This window comes from Mesoplodon bidens (genome assembly GCF_964165515.1).
Source record: "Mesoplodon bidens genome assembly, chromosome: 10".
Lineage (NCBI taxonomy): Eukaryota > Metazoa > Chordata > Mammalia > Artiodactyla > Ziphiidae > Mesoplodon > Mesoplodon bidens.
The window spans coordinates 76987360-77003344 of record NC_138172.1 but is presented as its reverse complement, the minus strand read 5'-3'; the positions used below and the strand labels follow the sequence as shown (position 1 = coordinate 77003344).

General features: G+C 40.6%; 1 protein-coding gene across 2 annotated transcripts; it reads left to right on the top strand.

Annotated features, from left to right (window-relative positions):
* The first annotated feature begins 2738 nt into the window (after window positions 1-2738).
* On the top strand, window positions 2739-14762 carry ENPP5 (ectonucleotide pyrophosphatase/phosphodiesterase family member 5). Of its 2 annotated transcripts, none has more exons than XM_081246414.1 (4): window positions 2739-2854; window positions 5556-6419; window positions 8020-8196; window positions 12283-14762. In XM_081246414.1, the coding sequence occupies exons 2-4, from the start codon at window positions 5591-5593 to the stop codon at window positions 12708-12710; spliced, it is 1434 nt and encodes a 477-aa protein (XP_081102540.1). In that variant the 5' UTR covers window positions 2739-2854; window positions 5556-5590; the 3' UTR covers window positions 12711-14762. The 2 variants fall into 2 exon arrangements, with proteins under 2 accessions (XP_081102540.1, XP_081102539.1); XM_081246413.1 differs by having other exon boundaries at window positions 2740-2998.
* The last annotated feature ends 1223 nt before the right edge of the window (window positions 14763-15985 follow it).

The following is a 15985-nucleotide window of genomic DNA, read 5'->3' as shown; positions in this document are numbered from 1 at the left end:
TAGGCATAAAATTACTTGGACTAAATCTTTGAATAATCTGTAATTTAACTTTTCACTCATTGAGTTGAACTTCTGCTAATGAGTCCAAATTAGTGGAGACCTACTATTTATCAAGAATTAAGGTCAGTCCTGGGGGGAGGGGAAGGGATAAATTAGGAATTTGGGATTAACAGAATCACATTATTATGTATAAAATAGATAAACAACAAGGACCTACTGTATAGCACAAGGAACTACATTCAATATCTTGTAATGACCTATAATAGACAAGAATCTGAAAAGGTATATTTATATATACATATATATATATATGACTGAATCACTTTGCTGTACACCTGAAACATTGTTAATCAACTACACGTCAATCAAAAAAAAAAAAAAAAAAAGAATTAAGGTCTGTCCAGAACGAGAATCCTGATGGTTCCTAATCTATGGATGTTCAATACGTGAGACCCTATTTTGCAGAATGTTCTATAAAGGATTAAGAGATAGACTTTGTTTATTTTAGTTGTTGTGGTGGAATATACTACAACCTTAAAGATTTTTAAAACTGTGAAATAATTTGCTCATTTTCCCTACCACATGGTATAGACTAGTTTTGAAAACAAAACATCTGTGGCAGAGCCAGTCTTGGCTATTTCATTAAAAAAAAAAAAGATCTTATTCCAGTTTTACCACAAACCTCTTCCAGCTCCTGAGGAAGAAAATAATTCAGCTCTCCAACCCCTATTAGACAGGCAGAGGGACCCCCATCTCCAGCCCAAAACCCATGAAAGAAGTTGATTCTTCTGTTACACCATTATTCAGAAAAATATTACTAGCTCAATGATTACATATATTAATTAAATAATATAAAACAAAGGAATAGCTACAGTCAACAGGTTGTGGCTTAGGCGACCGTAACTGGCTAAGTAGTGATTGCATTTGGACAGAAATCAAGGTAACAGGGAGGACAGAAGGGCTGGTACAGATGTGGAGGCAGGAATTCCATGTTTTTACAATCATTCCTGTAGCTGTACTATGTAAGCCAGATTGTTTTTACCATTAGAGACATAAGTTATATAACAAGCCTGCCAGCTGACACTAGATGTCATTATATGGGGATCTGGGCAGTGTCTCTGGCACTCGCTGGCCCCCTCATGCATCGTTTTCCGTGCTGTGCACTGTGGTTAACAGCTGCACCATGCCTGTTTCACAGGGGTGGGTCGTGAATACAATCGTGTCTTCCATAAAAAGTTTGCAGAGCCAGGCAGTGTCATCTGAACAGAGTCCAACAATGCTCAGCGATCCATGTAAGAGACAGGCCTGTTTTCACTACTCTGCTCTCTAATCAGCATATGCTGTTCTCTGACTGTTTGGGGAGAACATAGGGGGGCCTATTCTAGGGGGACAAAGACATAATCCTGGCCACCCCATTCCAAGTTGAGGCAATATCAAAGGACAGGGCTCTGGGGACTTGGAACAACCTGTACAACTTCATTGTCACTGGGTCTGGGTAAACACAGACACCAGCTTCCCTCTTAACCCCCATCCCACACGTGGAAAGCCATAAACTCAAGTCACTACAAATAAAAGGCCATGGAAGAGTGCCCAGACACCCCTGGGGATGGTATGATGCATTTGGAAGGAAGCCATTGGGGTAGGGACTGTCCCTCTGTGAGAAGTTGAGAGAAAGAGAAAAAACAAGGAACAAAATGTTTGCCTCATTTAATTAAATATCAGCAGGACTGTCTATTCATTTTACAGTCCCGATATACCAGACAGGGAATGTGAGCCCTGGAGGGGACCCAGACCTACTGGCTTTGCTCTCCATTTTAACGGATTAAGTTGTTGAAGCTTAAGTTGTGACAGCCAAGCAGATACTATTGACCATTTCATGGTGGTCAGAATTAGGCCTGGGAATTCTGTAGATGGACAAATTCAGAGGAGCTCAAAGTCACTGCTACAATTTATGATAAATATAGCTGGGATCAAACTGGCAAACTGTGCACATGCCTGCACTCCCTCTGACCTAAAAATACCACTGATTACAAAAAAAAACCTGAAAAATTAATCCACTATGGTAAGGGAGCAGAAGAAACAAGGCCAAAGAAGACTTCCTGAAAGAGGCATCAGACCCGAAGTTCATAGCTTTATTGCATATTTGGAAACAAAGCTAGGAGCAGAGTCTGGCCCTGGATGCACCCATGCTGTTCAGTCTCTCACCCTGTGTAAATTAACCCGATTCAGAACCCGGCTTGGTGTAATATGTGCATTCTTAGGTGCCACACTATTGCAGATCCCTCAGAGACCTGCCATTGCCAAAACCTGGACAATAAACATCGGGGCTGCAGAGCTCACTAAATTAAATCCTTTTAAATTAGATTTTGCATCGTCCTATCGACATCCTGGGGTGCTCAGGTGTTCCTCGGAGTAAAGTCCAGGGTATGGTGCCACCCATTTGTGGTAAGAAAACAAACAAACAAAAAAATGGGATAGCGCACTATGATCTCTCTGCATCACTGACTACAGGCACAACTGCCCGTCTAGAAAAGGCACAGCGCATAAAGGTTTCGTGACCCGGCAGAGAAGACCTTAGCGAGCGCCCGGCGCCTTCGCCTCCCCGCCCTCGAGCCTCCCGGCCGGGTCCACGCCTCCCGGTGCTCCCCGGGCTCCCGCCCCATCCATCCTCCGAACCCGCCAGAGCCCGCCCCGCTCCCGCTGATTGACAGGCGGGGCAGCGATACCAGGAGCCCGGCTTTTGCTCCGCAACCCCAGCAGGAACCATCCTACTGTAGCCAATGGGAGCCAAGAGGTGGGGCCTGCGGTGGGCCTGCGGTGCTGGTCAGGTGCTTTGCGCTGAGGTGGCTTAAAGGTGAGGGACTGCAGGTTCGGGGGGGGCGCGCCCCTTGCTGCCGCCGCCTCCCCGCTATTGCCCCCGGTCTGCGGGAGGGAGCCTCCTCCAGGCCCTCCCTGCCATTGCCCCAAGCAGATGCGGACTGAGCGGATCGCCGCGAGGGTAAGAGTCCGGGAGTGTGGGAGGCTGGCCTGCCTGGGACCCACCCGCCTCCTGCGGGCTTCCAAAACTACCCTCCCACCTGTTTCCACTGCACACATACCCAGAGCCCACGTTAGGGCATCTGCCAGCCTTGGTGGGCGGGAGGTTTGCGAATTGGGAACGTACCCTACCCCGAGATCCTTCCAGGAGCTAGGATGGAATCCCGGTGAAGAAGATGGGGCGAGGCATCACCCTCCTCTTGATGTATATTCGCTCTACACACACCTACTACTCCTTCAGTGTCCTTCCTCTCGTTTCTTGGCGCCCCGTCCCTCCAGATTTCCAAGGCTGTCTGTGGGGGAAGGGTTGGAGGGGAGGAGGAACTGGAAAGCAGCTCAGTGAAATCTGGACCCAGAACTAGGGATTCCACTGCGCAGTGCAGCATTTTGTGCGTGGAGAAGAAATCAGATCTCCTTCCATCCCTACCCCCACTTCCCAGTTTGTTGCTTTATGTCATCGATGTGATGATATTGGTTCCTCTTACCAAACATTCCTAAGCTCGAGGCAACACTTAGCCTTTGTTTATTTTCATTTGTCCCAGGAAAGCAGTTCTTTCCTGCTTACCACAGTTGCTGAATTAATTTATTAAAATAGAGGAAAATCAGATGTTTCATGTAGTTGATTCTTTTTTAGCCTTAAATTGTATTTGGTTCATAGTATCCTTCCTTGTGTTAGGAAGGTGAAGGAGAGAAAGAGGAAGGGATCACCACTCTTAGCCAGAAATGTTAATAAGTATATTTGCAGTTCCTTACGGGAACTGATTATTCACATTCCTTCCAGGTTTGGAAAGTTTATTGCTGTTTGAGAAATAGCTTTTAAATTTAATTTTTGAACCATTGTCTGGAAACCAATACCTAAAACAATTTCAGTTTAAGCAACAATTTCAGTTCTAGGTATGCTGAAATCAATTAAAAAACAAAACAGAATTCTTGCCCCTGATAGCAAAGCAAGCACGCCGAGCAGTTTTTATTTACCTGCACTTATAGCAAGGCAAGACAGGGTCTAATTTTGAGGTTTAAATATGTCTTCAGCATATTCAAATTAGGAAGATGTCAAAAGCTGAATTCGATTGCTTTTTTAAATATCAATTTATTTATTTACCTATCTATTTATTTATTTATTTTGGGGGCCGCATTGAATCTTTGTTGCTGTGCGTGGGCTTTCTGTAGTTGCGGCGAGCGGGGGCTACTCTGTTGCTGTGCGCGGGCTTCTCATTGCAGTGGCTTCTCTTGTTGCGGAGCACGGGCTGTAGGCGTGCGGGCTTCAGTAGTTGTGGCTCACGGGCTCTAGAGGCTCAGTAGTTGTGGCGCACGGGCTCTAGAGGCTCAGTAGTTGTGGCGCACGGGCTTAGCTGCTCTGTGGCATGTGGAATCTTCCCAGACCAGGGATCGAACCCGTGTCCCCTGCATTGGCAGGCGGATTCTTAACCACTGCGCCACCAGGGAGTTTCCTCAAGAGATTTCTTGACACAAAATACGGCTAGATCCAGGTTTCTGTGGACTTATAAATACCTTCATGAAAGAATGGACAGCAGAGGGAGAGAACAAAAGATCCTTACTGGATCTGCAAACCCAATGAGAACTGACCAAATTTACATATGTATTGTTTTTTCATATTATCTCTTATTAGCTTTCTTGAATAGAATAAAAGCTTTTTAGAAATATAGGCAGATTACCAACGACAATAATAACAACCTTGATCCCAAGAGATTATTTAATCCTGGGAAGTGCCTTTTCTACACACGTCACTGATAAGATTAAATGTTGATGAATTTTAAAATTAGGAAGGTCAACATCAAATTTTAGAATTATGTTTCAGTTTATACTTCGTTCAGAATCTAATTGTTTTGTTTAAAGAAGGCTATGCTTTGATTATTAATACGTGAATGCAAATTACATTTCACAAATATATTTGAATGTCACAAATTTTGTCACTTCAGGATACCAAGTTAATCTATTTTCTCCTCTCTCTCATGACATCTCTCACATTCTTACCATTATGGACCAGACATAAGGCCTTGCCTTTGAAAAACAGAGCTGTATACATGTACTTTTAAAAAGTATTATTTTGGAGTTTGCTAGTGCAAATTTGCTTGTTGCTAGGTTCCTACAGCCCATCTAACCATAATGATAAATATGTCCACAGGTATTTGACTATATAAATGTTTCTGCCCAGGAGTCAGAAGTCTGAGTCAACCTGAAAATGTTTCTGAAAAGTTGTATGTAAATTATATCATCTTTTAAAATGATATTTGAGGAGCTTATTTAAGTAATTTCTTTGAGGAATGTTTCAATAAATTCTTGGAAACTAAAACAGTTTCTAAAATGCAAATATAATTTTTAGCTTTATTTATACAGGGAGCCCCAGGTCTCTTGTTTAAGATGAAGCTCTGCAGCATAATCCTTCCAGGCTGTGATTTATGATGTAACTGGGATTACTAAGCACCATCCCTCTCCATTTTGGGTGAAGTATACAAAACAAAATTATTGCCATTAACTTCTATATGTTTCTTAAACAGATTATCTTACACTGAACTGATCAAGTACTTTGAAAATGACTTCAAAACTTCTCTGGGTGTCCTTCATACTTGCTGCATTGACACTTTCAATTACGTTTTCTCTCCAACCAGACCAGCCAAAGGTTCTACTAGTTTCATTTGATGGATTCCGTTGGGATTACTTATACAGAGTTCCAACACCCCATTTTCATCATGTTAAAGAATATGGTGTCCACGTGAAGCAAGTTACTAATATTTTTATTACAAAGACCTACCCTAACCATTATAGTTTGGTAACTGGCCTCTTTGCCGAGAATCATGGCATTGTGGCAAATGACATGTTTGATCCTGTTCTGAACAAATCTTTCTCCTCGGATAATATGAACATTTATGATTCTGAGTTTTGGGAAGAAGCAACACCAATATGGGTCACAAATCAGAGGGCAGGACATACGAGTGGTGCAGCCATGTGGCCTGGAACAGATGTCAAAATACATAAAAGCTTTCCTACTTACTATATGCCTTACAATGAGTCTGTTTCATTCGAAGAGAGAGTTGCCAAAATTATTGAATGGTTTACATCGAAAGAGCCCATCAATCTTGGTCTTCTCTATTGGGAAGAACCTGATGACATGGGCCACCATTTGGGACCAGACAGCCCACTCATGGGGCCTGTCATTTCAGATATTGACCAGAGGTTAGGGTATCTCATACGAATGCTGAAAAAGGCAAAGTTGTGGAACATTCTCAACCTAATTATCACAAGTGATCACGGAATGGCGCAGTGTTCTGAGGAAAGGATCATAGAGCTTGACCAGTATCTGGATAAAGACCACTATACCCTGATTGACCAGTCGCCGGTGGCAGCCGTCTTGCCCAAAGAAGGTAAGTCTGAACTGACTGCTGGTCTGGGGCCTGGTCTGCGTGTGCCCAGTGCGATTGAGTGGGGGATTTTTGTTTCTGTGTCTTTCAAGTGTGCTTGCCTTTGTCATGGTAATATTCTGGGATTTAATCCTTAGTCTCTGAAAAGACAAACTCTCTTTTCTCAGAGTCTGATTTTTCACTTTTTCCTAGAATACTAAAACTGATACTTTATGTATTTATGGTAGTCGCATTTAACCATTTTGGAGTCATTGGATATGGTGAAAGCTACAGCCTCCATTCTCAGAGAAATTGAGATGGGAAGATAGATACAAAATGTGCCTGCAGTTAACAGTGATTTTATGGAAGCCCTAAGGCCTTCAATGGATCCTTAGTTAGGACCTGCTTATAGGGAAGCAGTGGGGTATAGGAAGGAGAGAGTTTTGGTCTCCTGAGATTTCGTTTTCTTATCTGTAAACAGGGGAAGTAGTAACAGTACCTCAAATTTTTACAAACCTCTCCCGGAAGCCTCATACCAACTCTGTCTCTCATTATTTCTGTTTTTTTTTTTTTTTTTTTTTTGATACGCGGGCCTCTCACTATTGTGGCCTCTCCCGGACCAGGGCACGAACCCGTGTCCCCTGCATCGGCAGGCGGACTCTCAACCACTGCGCCACCAGGGAAGCCCTATTTCTGTTTTAAAGATAGGTGAACAAGCTCAAAAGGTTTAACATCCCCAGGTCAAAAAGTAAGTGCAGAGCAAGACTCAGACTTGCACTCCTGATGTTTGTTTTATCACCTCCTGGGGTTAGTCTAGGTATCAAATGAGAAAACAGATCTTGAAAAGCTGAAGAGCTCACAAATGAGAGTTAGATCCCTGGTAGGGGAATTAAGAGGATAGGAAACAGTGAATGTTAAAACAGGCACGTGCAGCTGCACACAAACATTTCTACCAATTCAATACAAAATAGCAACCTTTTGTGGTTAAGAAAATTGCATTAACCCTTCTGTTCCCCTGATCAAGTTGGTATGGTGTTCCCTTGTTGGCAGGGAGGAAGCCCCAACAAATGGATTTGAAAAACAAGAAAAGGATTAAAGATATTGCCCAGGTTTACTGTGTTTGAAGTTACAGGGAGTACTTCTGCAACGCCTCCAGGGTTTCAAAGAACGTTTGACCACCCCTCACCCTCCATTTACCGAATTTTCTTGTCTTGAGATTCTCTATTTCTGTACTCAGAACTACCAGAACTTAGCTCTTTGGTTTTGTTTGGATGTTGCAGTGCCCTTGACATTTTACTTTGTGCCACCACTTAGTACCTGTGTGTGTGTGTGTGTGTGTGTGTGTGTGTATTTAGGGATTAGAGATTTCTGGTTCTATAAAATGTCTTCTCTTAAGGTGAATTTACTTTAAGAGAAGATTATTTCTCAGCTTCCCCGACAAGATTATTTCCTCAAAGGAGATGGGAGTTCTAAAGTGTCTGGTGAGGCTTCATTACCTTGAACTTGCTGGCTGTCTATGTCAGTAGGATGTCTGCGTTGATTGACCTCTGTTGCCATGGTTGTTTCTTTGGCTGTAGCAGTGAGTGTCTTGTTCTGACTGCCTCTCCTCATCCTTCTCTTTTAGGCAGATTTGATGAAGTCTATGAAGCACTAGCTCATGCTCATCCTAATCTGACTGTTTACAAAAAAGAAGAGATTCCAGAAAGATGGCATTACAAGTACAACAGTCGAATTCAGCCAATTCTCGCAGTGGCTGACGAAGGGTGGTATATTTTACGGAATAAGTCAGATGACTTTCAGTGTGAGTATGTTATAGTATTTCTCCCCATTCTGCATTGTTGTCTGCTAAAGTGGAGGCTAAGTGGGAGTTGTTTCTGCCGTATTCAACAGTCTGTTTATCGATCGAATAACTAGCTAGTGTCACACATTAATAGCTAAATAAAGATCCAATAAAGATCCCAATAAAGATTTATTGGGGCTTTAAAATGAGGTAACCTCCTAAAAGTGGAACATTTACTTCTCTTGAAGCCTTCAGACCAAAGATAAGCACAGTGCTTATTATAAGTACTGCTTATTATAACCGTTATGTTCTGGAGGAAAACCTAACTGAATTTTATAAATTGAATCATTTTCTGCATCTGTTTTATACTCTGATTTCAAAAGAGTTTAATCTCTATTTTTCTTTTCAGTTGCTAGCTTTCTAGTTTCTTTTGCGCTTCTGGCTCTACCAAATATAGTCCAGCTTTGCTTTACACCTTAGAAACATTTCTAAAAAAGAAGCGCATATTGGCATGGATAAAAATATATCAAGATATATTTTCCTAATGAATACCTAGTGGTATAATTTTGGAGATATCTCCATTGAATAAATTTAGAATATAATGTAAATCCTATTTAAAATTAAAGCATGCAAAATAAAGAGCTTCCTGCTATCCTTTTTTTTTTAATTTATTTGTGGCCACACCGTGCAGCTTGTGGGATCTTAGCTCCCCGCCCAGGGATCGAACCCACGCCCCCTGCACTGGAAGCGCAGAGTCTTAACCACTGGACCACCAGGGAGGTCCCCCTGCTATCCTTAAGTGTAGTTTTCCCTTCTCATATAGCTTTTAACAAGTTAGTCAAATGGAAAAGTCATCCACAGAATTTCACTCGTTTTTATTTTGCCTGTTATTTGCATATTTGCTCTCAATCTCCCCGCCCTTACCCTGCTCTGCTTTGTATCAGCAGTGACAGATCCCTACAGAGTAAATTTCCCAGGCTCCTTAGAGAACTGGTTTCTGGTTCAGTTTGGTCAATAGAGGACCTTTGCAGAGTGTGGAAGGCTGGAGTTTGGGAGAAAGCCAGGGTATTTTTCCCCCACTCTCTCTGCTCCAGGCTGTGTCTCTAACAGTGACTTCATGTCCTCTGTGATCCCAGCTCTGGACGACTTCCTGCTCTGTGGCCTCAGTGCCTACTGGGTAGTCCTGGCTTTGGCGTTCTGGGGACACTACCTCTTCCTTCTCTCCCTCCAGCCCTGGGGGCCATGGGAGGTTCCCACTGTTCTACTCACTGGGTAACCTTGCCATCCCATGTTTGCTTCTGAGCTTCAGCACCTTTGTAACTAGCCCCCCATCTGAAATTCTCTCTCTTGGATGGGTTCCACTTTCCCAGCTGATGGAGATATTAACACGCACTGCCAATCAATTCACTGGGAGTTGTTTCCATTCTGTTACTTGAATGTTGAAGCAAGCACATGGTGTCAGCATTATCTAGAAATGTTCTTTTAGGCACTGGTCCTTGATACATATAAGAGATGAACAAAGTGTCCCTTTAGCTAGAATTGGGTTCCCATCATGTTTATTGATAAAGAGAAAAGCAGTTGCCTGGCCATGGCATTTGTAGAGCATATGTAAGGCATATTGGCAGATGCATACAGGTACATGGGTTCTGGTCCTGAAAACAGGTTTTACATATAGATAATAATCTGTAAAACAATATTTAATCGGCCAGATGAGCTGTTTTAAGAAGGCTTTTAAAAGTAATTTCCTTGGCCAGGAGAATAGTTGCCACCTTCATATGTTCAGGTTTTCATGTATTGTGCAGGTACCTCTTATGTTAGAGGGGTTGCTCAAAAAAGAACTGCTATCTCTGAGGAGATTGAATTACAATGTACAATTAACATAAATGTAAGTGGCTCTCTTGGAATTTTGGTTTGGTGAACTACACATACTAGATGAGTCACACCTATTTTGAGTAGAAAACCTTAATAGTGCTCCTATTTCTGTTACATGATGTTCAACCATAATTATTTATTCAACAAATAATTAAGTACTGGCTACTACAATCCTTCTCAGCCTGAGTTCTATAAGAGAATTCAGCCCTAATGTCCAAAAGCAGTGGTTCTCAAAGTGTGTTCCCTGGACCAGCAGCATCCAAATCACCTGGGAACTTCTTAGAAATGCAGATTCTTGGGCCCAACCCAGATCTACAGAACTAGAAACTGTGAGGGTAGAGCCCAGCAATCTGTGTTTTTACCTGCACCCATCCCCCTACCCCGGGGTCTCAAGTTTAAGATTCAAGTTTGAGAACCTCCGCCCTTAGGCATGCATTATTAAATACTGTCTACTGGATCAAGCATTTATTGTAGGGGCTACCACTATGAAACAAAGTCCCTCTTCATGGGAAAAGTTTTCTAAGTCATAATGAGTTCACTTCAAATCTGATTTTCTAGTAAGAAGTGTGATATGATTTATCTTTGCCTTCACGATTAGAGTCTAGATCCAACTTTTCATAGACATGAGCATAGCAGTCATCCAATCAATTACAAATTATATAATGGCACATTTCCCAAGGTTACTATCGATTAATTAACTAGAATAGCACAATCCCGTCAGGTGATTCCTAGTGATTCATAAATCCAGCGTTATTTTCACTTGAATAATAAACTCAAAAGAATCATGACACTAAGAATGACTTCTTTAGATGGGTTTTGCTGGGCAGGTTGGGAATTACTTTGAGGAGTGACTCTTGGAGGAATGAATTTAGGATTTTCTTTTTTGCAATGCTGTGCTCTCATTGCATATTTCCCGGTAGCAAACACAAGCAGTAGAGGCTAATTTGCTAGTCCTTCTCACCACCTTTATTTTATTTTATTTTATTTTATTTTATTTTATTTTATTTTATTTTATTTTATTTTATTTTATTTTATTTTTTACATCTTTATTGGAGTATAATTACTTTACAATGGTGTGTTAGTTTCTGCTTTATAACAAAGTGAATCAGTTATACATATACATCTGTTCCCATATCCCTTCCCTCTTGCATCTCCCTCCCTCCCACCCTCCCTATCCCACCCCTCTAGGTGGTCACAAAGCACCGAGCTGATCTCCCTGTGCTATGCGGCTGCTTCCCACTAGCTATCTATTTTACGTTTGGTAGTGTATATATGTCCATCAGTTTTCTTTGGTTGCCGTCTCATCAGCAGTAGCACCCTGATATTATGCTAGATGCACATGCCTTTAAAAGGCAGCTTTGGGCAGAAATAGAGACACAGATGTAGAGAACAAACGTATGGACATCAAGGGGGGAAAAGGGGTGGGCGGGGGGGGTGCGGTGGTGGGATGAATTGGGAGATTGGGATTGACATATATACACTAATATGTATAAAATGGACACCTAATAAGAACCTGCTGTATAAAAAAATAAAATAAAATTCAAAAAAATAATAAAAATAAAAGGCAGCTTTTATTATGCAGGAGTTTTCATCCTTCAATTTTGTATCATCTTCTGACTTGATAAGTCACGAGACTCCTAAAGTTTTTACTTCTTTGTAGCCACACGAAAGCACACAATGCTAAGTTGGATCCTGATCTGAACCACCAAAGTCAAGATTTTACCCACAAGTCCTGACTTTTTTGATAGCAGATTGTAACTATAACTAGAAGTTTGATTTTTGTGGTGTCTTTTGTTTTCCTTTATTATTTTCCTCCTTTTATTGGTAATTATGAATTTATTGGCTTCATGACTAAGAGCACCTTTATCACTTTATCTTTAGAACAAGCTGGAACATAGTAGGTACCTCCCAATATGTGTTGAATATTAGTTTACCTGCCACGAAAAGAATATCACTTTCATGTTCCCCTGACTTGCCTCAGCTTTGCTCTTTCCCCTTCTTCCTGTGCTGCTGAAGGTAGTGTTGCCTGGAGAGGAAGATTTGTGATCACTTGACTTTTCGTTTCCTGAAGTGAATTGTGGTGTTGACAACAGCAGAGATTATTTGTAAAAGATACTTTTATTTAAAAGTCAAATTAGATAAAATGTGCATTTAAGTTCACAATTTGGTGATACAATTATTTCCATTTTAATACCATCTGGCTGGCTAACTTGTTCATGCATTCTCTCTTCACAGTAGGCAACCACGGTTATGACAATGCATTAGCAGAAATGCATCCCATGTTTTTAGCCCACGGTCCTGCCTTCCGAAAGAATTTCACAAAAGAGGCCATGAACTCAACAGATCTGTACCCCCTGCTCTGCCACCTCCTCAATATCACTGCAGTGCCACACAACGGATCACTCAGGAACGTCCAGGATCTGCTCCGTTCACCAACTCCAAGTGCAAGTCCGTATACACAGGGCCCGCCTCTCCTCCATGGTACTGTCAAACCAAGAGAAAATGAACAAGAGGAGCCATATGCTTACTCCATAGGGGTCTCTCTCGGTAGCATTGTAGTTATTGTGTTTTTTATCATTTTCATTAAACATTTAATTCGCAGTCAAATACCTGCCTTACCAGATTTTCAGGCTGAAATATCTCAACCATTATTACAAGCCTGATGCTCCTTTGATGTGGAGATTGCATAGTTATGTCAGTGTTTAAAGGTTTCAAATTCTAGGAAACCAGCTTCAGACATTTGCACAGACCATTAAGCAGTTACGTACATATGCAGAGGCAGTCATACACACACACACACACACTCATGCACATGGACCAAAATACACATACCTGCAAAGGATGAAAGACGGGGAGGTATGTTTCCATTGTCCTCTCTGGCTTCTGGTAGGTAAGATCCTGCTTTATTTGGACTTGGCACATACTTTGCACTATGTGAAGTACCTTACATATTGCACTTTAAATTACTCTCCTAATGGGTACATTTATGTGAAATGCACTTTATTGACAATTACGTCTGATAACTCGGTTGAAAAAGACAACTTTGCACCCATGTCCCAGAATACCTGTTATTCCTTGTTCAAACAGAATGAAATTTCTAATAATTCCTGAATACTGTAGAAATCTATCTATCTTCTTAAATTGGGAGAACATGAAGAAAGTGAAAACTGTTGAAAATGAAATGTGATGACCTTTGAACATTCAATTTTGGAGAGATGCATTCCCAACAGCAGGGTGCATCTGTGGGCACTCCTTGTCATATTTCTTTGCAATGGGCATGGGTTTTCACTTTATTTTTCCCCCAAAAAAGAGATCCAAATACTGACGGATTCATTCCAGGTATGTTGTTTCCATCGTGAAATTCATTATTGCTGTTTCCTGATTAGTCATTTTACTCTGATTTTAATAGTAAGACACCATGAGACCTCTACTCTGTAGGCTTGAAAAAAAATAATAATAAGACACCATGAATATACATTTCTTTCCTCTCGAGTCTAGCACTGGTCTGACTAGAAGGCATCAGGCACCATCTCAGCAATATTTTCTCTTGCTCTGTAATTATTTGCTTCCTTGAAAACTAAATCACTATTAATCGCATTAAAAAATCAGATTAGATAAAACAATGTTTTCTTTCCAGTAATCTGTAGTGACAGAGCACAAGCGTCTTTTAGATTTCAGCACGTGAAGGTCCAGAATGGCAAGAGAGCACAAACTACATTAGGGAAAATGTAGGCCATGCAATCCTTGAAAAGAAATGTGTGGAGCTTGGGAGAAAAAGAATTAGAAACTTGGGGAAAAAAATTAGGCAGGACCATTGTTGTTTGCAGTGTACGCAGGACATTGCTAAAGGGTGCCTGGTGGCAAAAAATAGTGAAACTCCTAGAGGTAACAGGTAATTGAAACAAGAGGAGCTGAGATTATAGCCTTGTTTCCTGAAATATCTGAATATCCACTCACCAAATGCTCAGTGGAATCAAAGATGAATCCAGGTTCACAAATAGACTTTACCTCCTGGGTAGGTTTTTTCACCTGCCTGTTCATCTCAGCTTCCCATTCCCACCATGGAAAGATGTGCCTTAGATCTCTTAAGTAGGCTGGTTAGGGAGAGGGTAGTGTTACCTGTGGTTTCTTAGAGGAAAGAGAAAGCCCTGGAAAGAATAGCTTTCCTTGAAGAAAATAGAAACCAGTTTATAGACACGTGGCCCATAGAAAATACTGTGATTTTGTGTATGCCACAAAAGTGGCATAGTGAAAAATACAATTGAAGTGCTTCCTAAAATCAGGTGAATGAATTATTTTTAAATGATACCAGTAAACAGTGTTAGCACTTAATTCTCATGTCATTAATACAACCTCTAAATGGGATAGGATGGAATCGCTGAAAATGTACTATAGATTAAAAAGCTGAGAAGTGAGATGGTAGATAGCAAACTCCTCAAGAGGTCTGAACTCTGGATTAGACATTTTACAACATGTGACCACTCGTGTTGGCTTGCTTTGTAGCGATGAACTTATCTGCGTTATTGAGATGCCAATCTAATGACTGAAAGATGAAATTGGTCTATTTAAAAGCATTATTATTCAAGTGCTATCTGTGTATTTAAACTAATTGTTGCATTAAATTCATTTTAGAGGGTGCTATTACCTTAGTAGTAACGAGAGAGTAGATTCTGTAACACTGATGAAATCATTAAAATTCTGATATGAAGATTTGATTATTGAATGGTTTCCTTTATCTACAGATACGTATTTTCCTGTAAAATATCAGCAGGAGAGTTTACCTGAAGGAAAATAAAATTTTCAACTTTGCTGGGGAAATATCTAGTCACTCATCATTTTTCGATAGTTTCGTTGTTGTTTTGGTTTTATCTGCATGTCTCTGTGGTCAAACTTTGTATGCAGTCAACACAAATTAGCACATAGAAATAACATGTAGACCAGCTAATCTTCCTAACTGTAAGTAAGAACTTTTAAAAGGTCCAAGGAATGGAATCCCCCCCCCCCACAACACTGACATGTTTGCTCTACATCCTCTATCGGCTATTTTGAAGTTCATTAGTTGATACGATTTTTCTTGTTCAGCATGTATTTTGCAATTTCTTCTCCCTTTGCCACCTGCCATTTAAGTTGAAAATTGCTTTTCAAAATGCTTTCTGTCCTCTTAAGTAAAATTAGGATCAATTCTATTATTAATTTCAGTTTCTTACAAGAACCTATTTCTAGAAAATCTATAGTTTTCTTTTTTTGATGCTATTTTTATCAGGTTTGATATCAATGTTATATTCCCCTCAAAAACTCATGCATTTTTTTCTACAACACTAGTTTTATGAAGCAACTATAACAGGGATAATCAAACACAACCAAGGGGCACTAAAAAAGATCATTGTTTTGGGGGCCTGAAACTTTTTTGTAGAATAGTTTATAAATTTCTCAATCTTTAATTAAGAAATTGGTTTTAATTTTCTTTCTCTATTGGAATCAATTTTATTCAGTAAATCTGGCATCCAAACTTCAGGAAGCACAGGGCCTGGGAAATGGTTCTGGATCCAAGGATCTTAGCCCAGGAGTTAAACCATGAGTAGACAAAAGTAATTTGTTAGTATAAAGTTTTACCACTTTTGAAATGCTACAGAACTCTCTTCCAAAGTAAAGTGCCTTTTTTTTGTTTTCCCACAGTTCCTAGAAGTGTTCAGTGAATGTCAAAATAGGAAATTAATCACTGCTCTATTAGAGGAAACTTTGTTGAATCTATATTAGAAAAGACATTAAATACTCTGGCTATGTACAAAAAAAGTTTAAATACTGTAATCCCGCCCTCACCCTGAGTGTTCTGTGATCACCTTTTTTCAAACTTCTTCCTGTCCACTGTAAGTCAATAAATTATAGTTCTAGAAACTCTGCAAAATTTATCTTGGCTTTCTTTCCAGTGATGTCCTCA

What these genes read in the sequence shown, in the direction of transcription:
- ENPP5 (XM_081246414.1), top strand. Translation starts at nt 5,591, where the DNA reads ATGACTTCAAAACTTCTCTGGGTGTCCTTCATACTTGCTGCATTGACA. An exon ending in AGCCGTCTTGCCCAAAGAAG is followed by an intron (nt 6,420 to 8,019) that starts GTAAGTCTGAAC and finishes CTTCTCTTTTAG; the next exon opens with GCAGATTTGATGAAGTCTAT. An exon ending in TAAGTCAGATGACTTTCAGT is followed by an intron (nt 8,197 to 12,282) that starts GTGAGTATGTTA and finishes CTCTCTTCACAG; the next exon opens with TAGGCAACCACGGTTATGAC.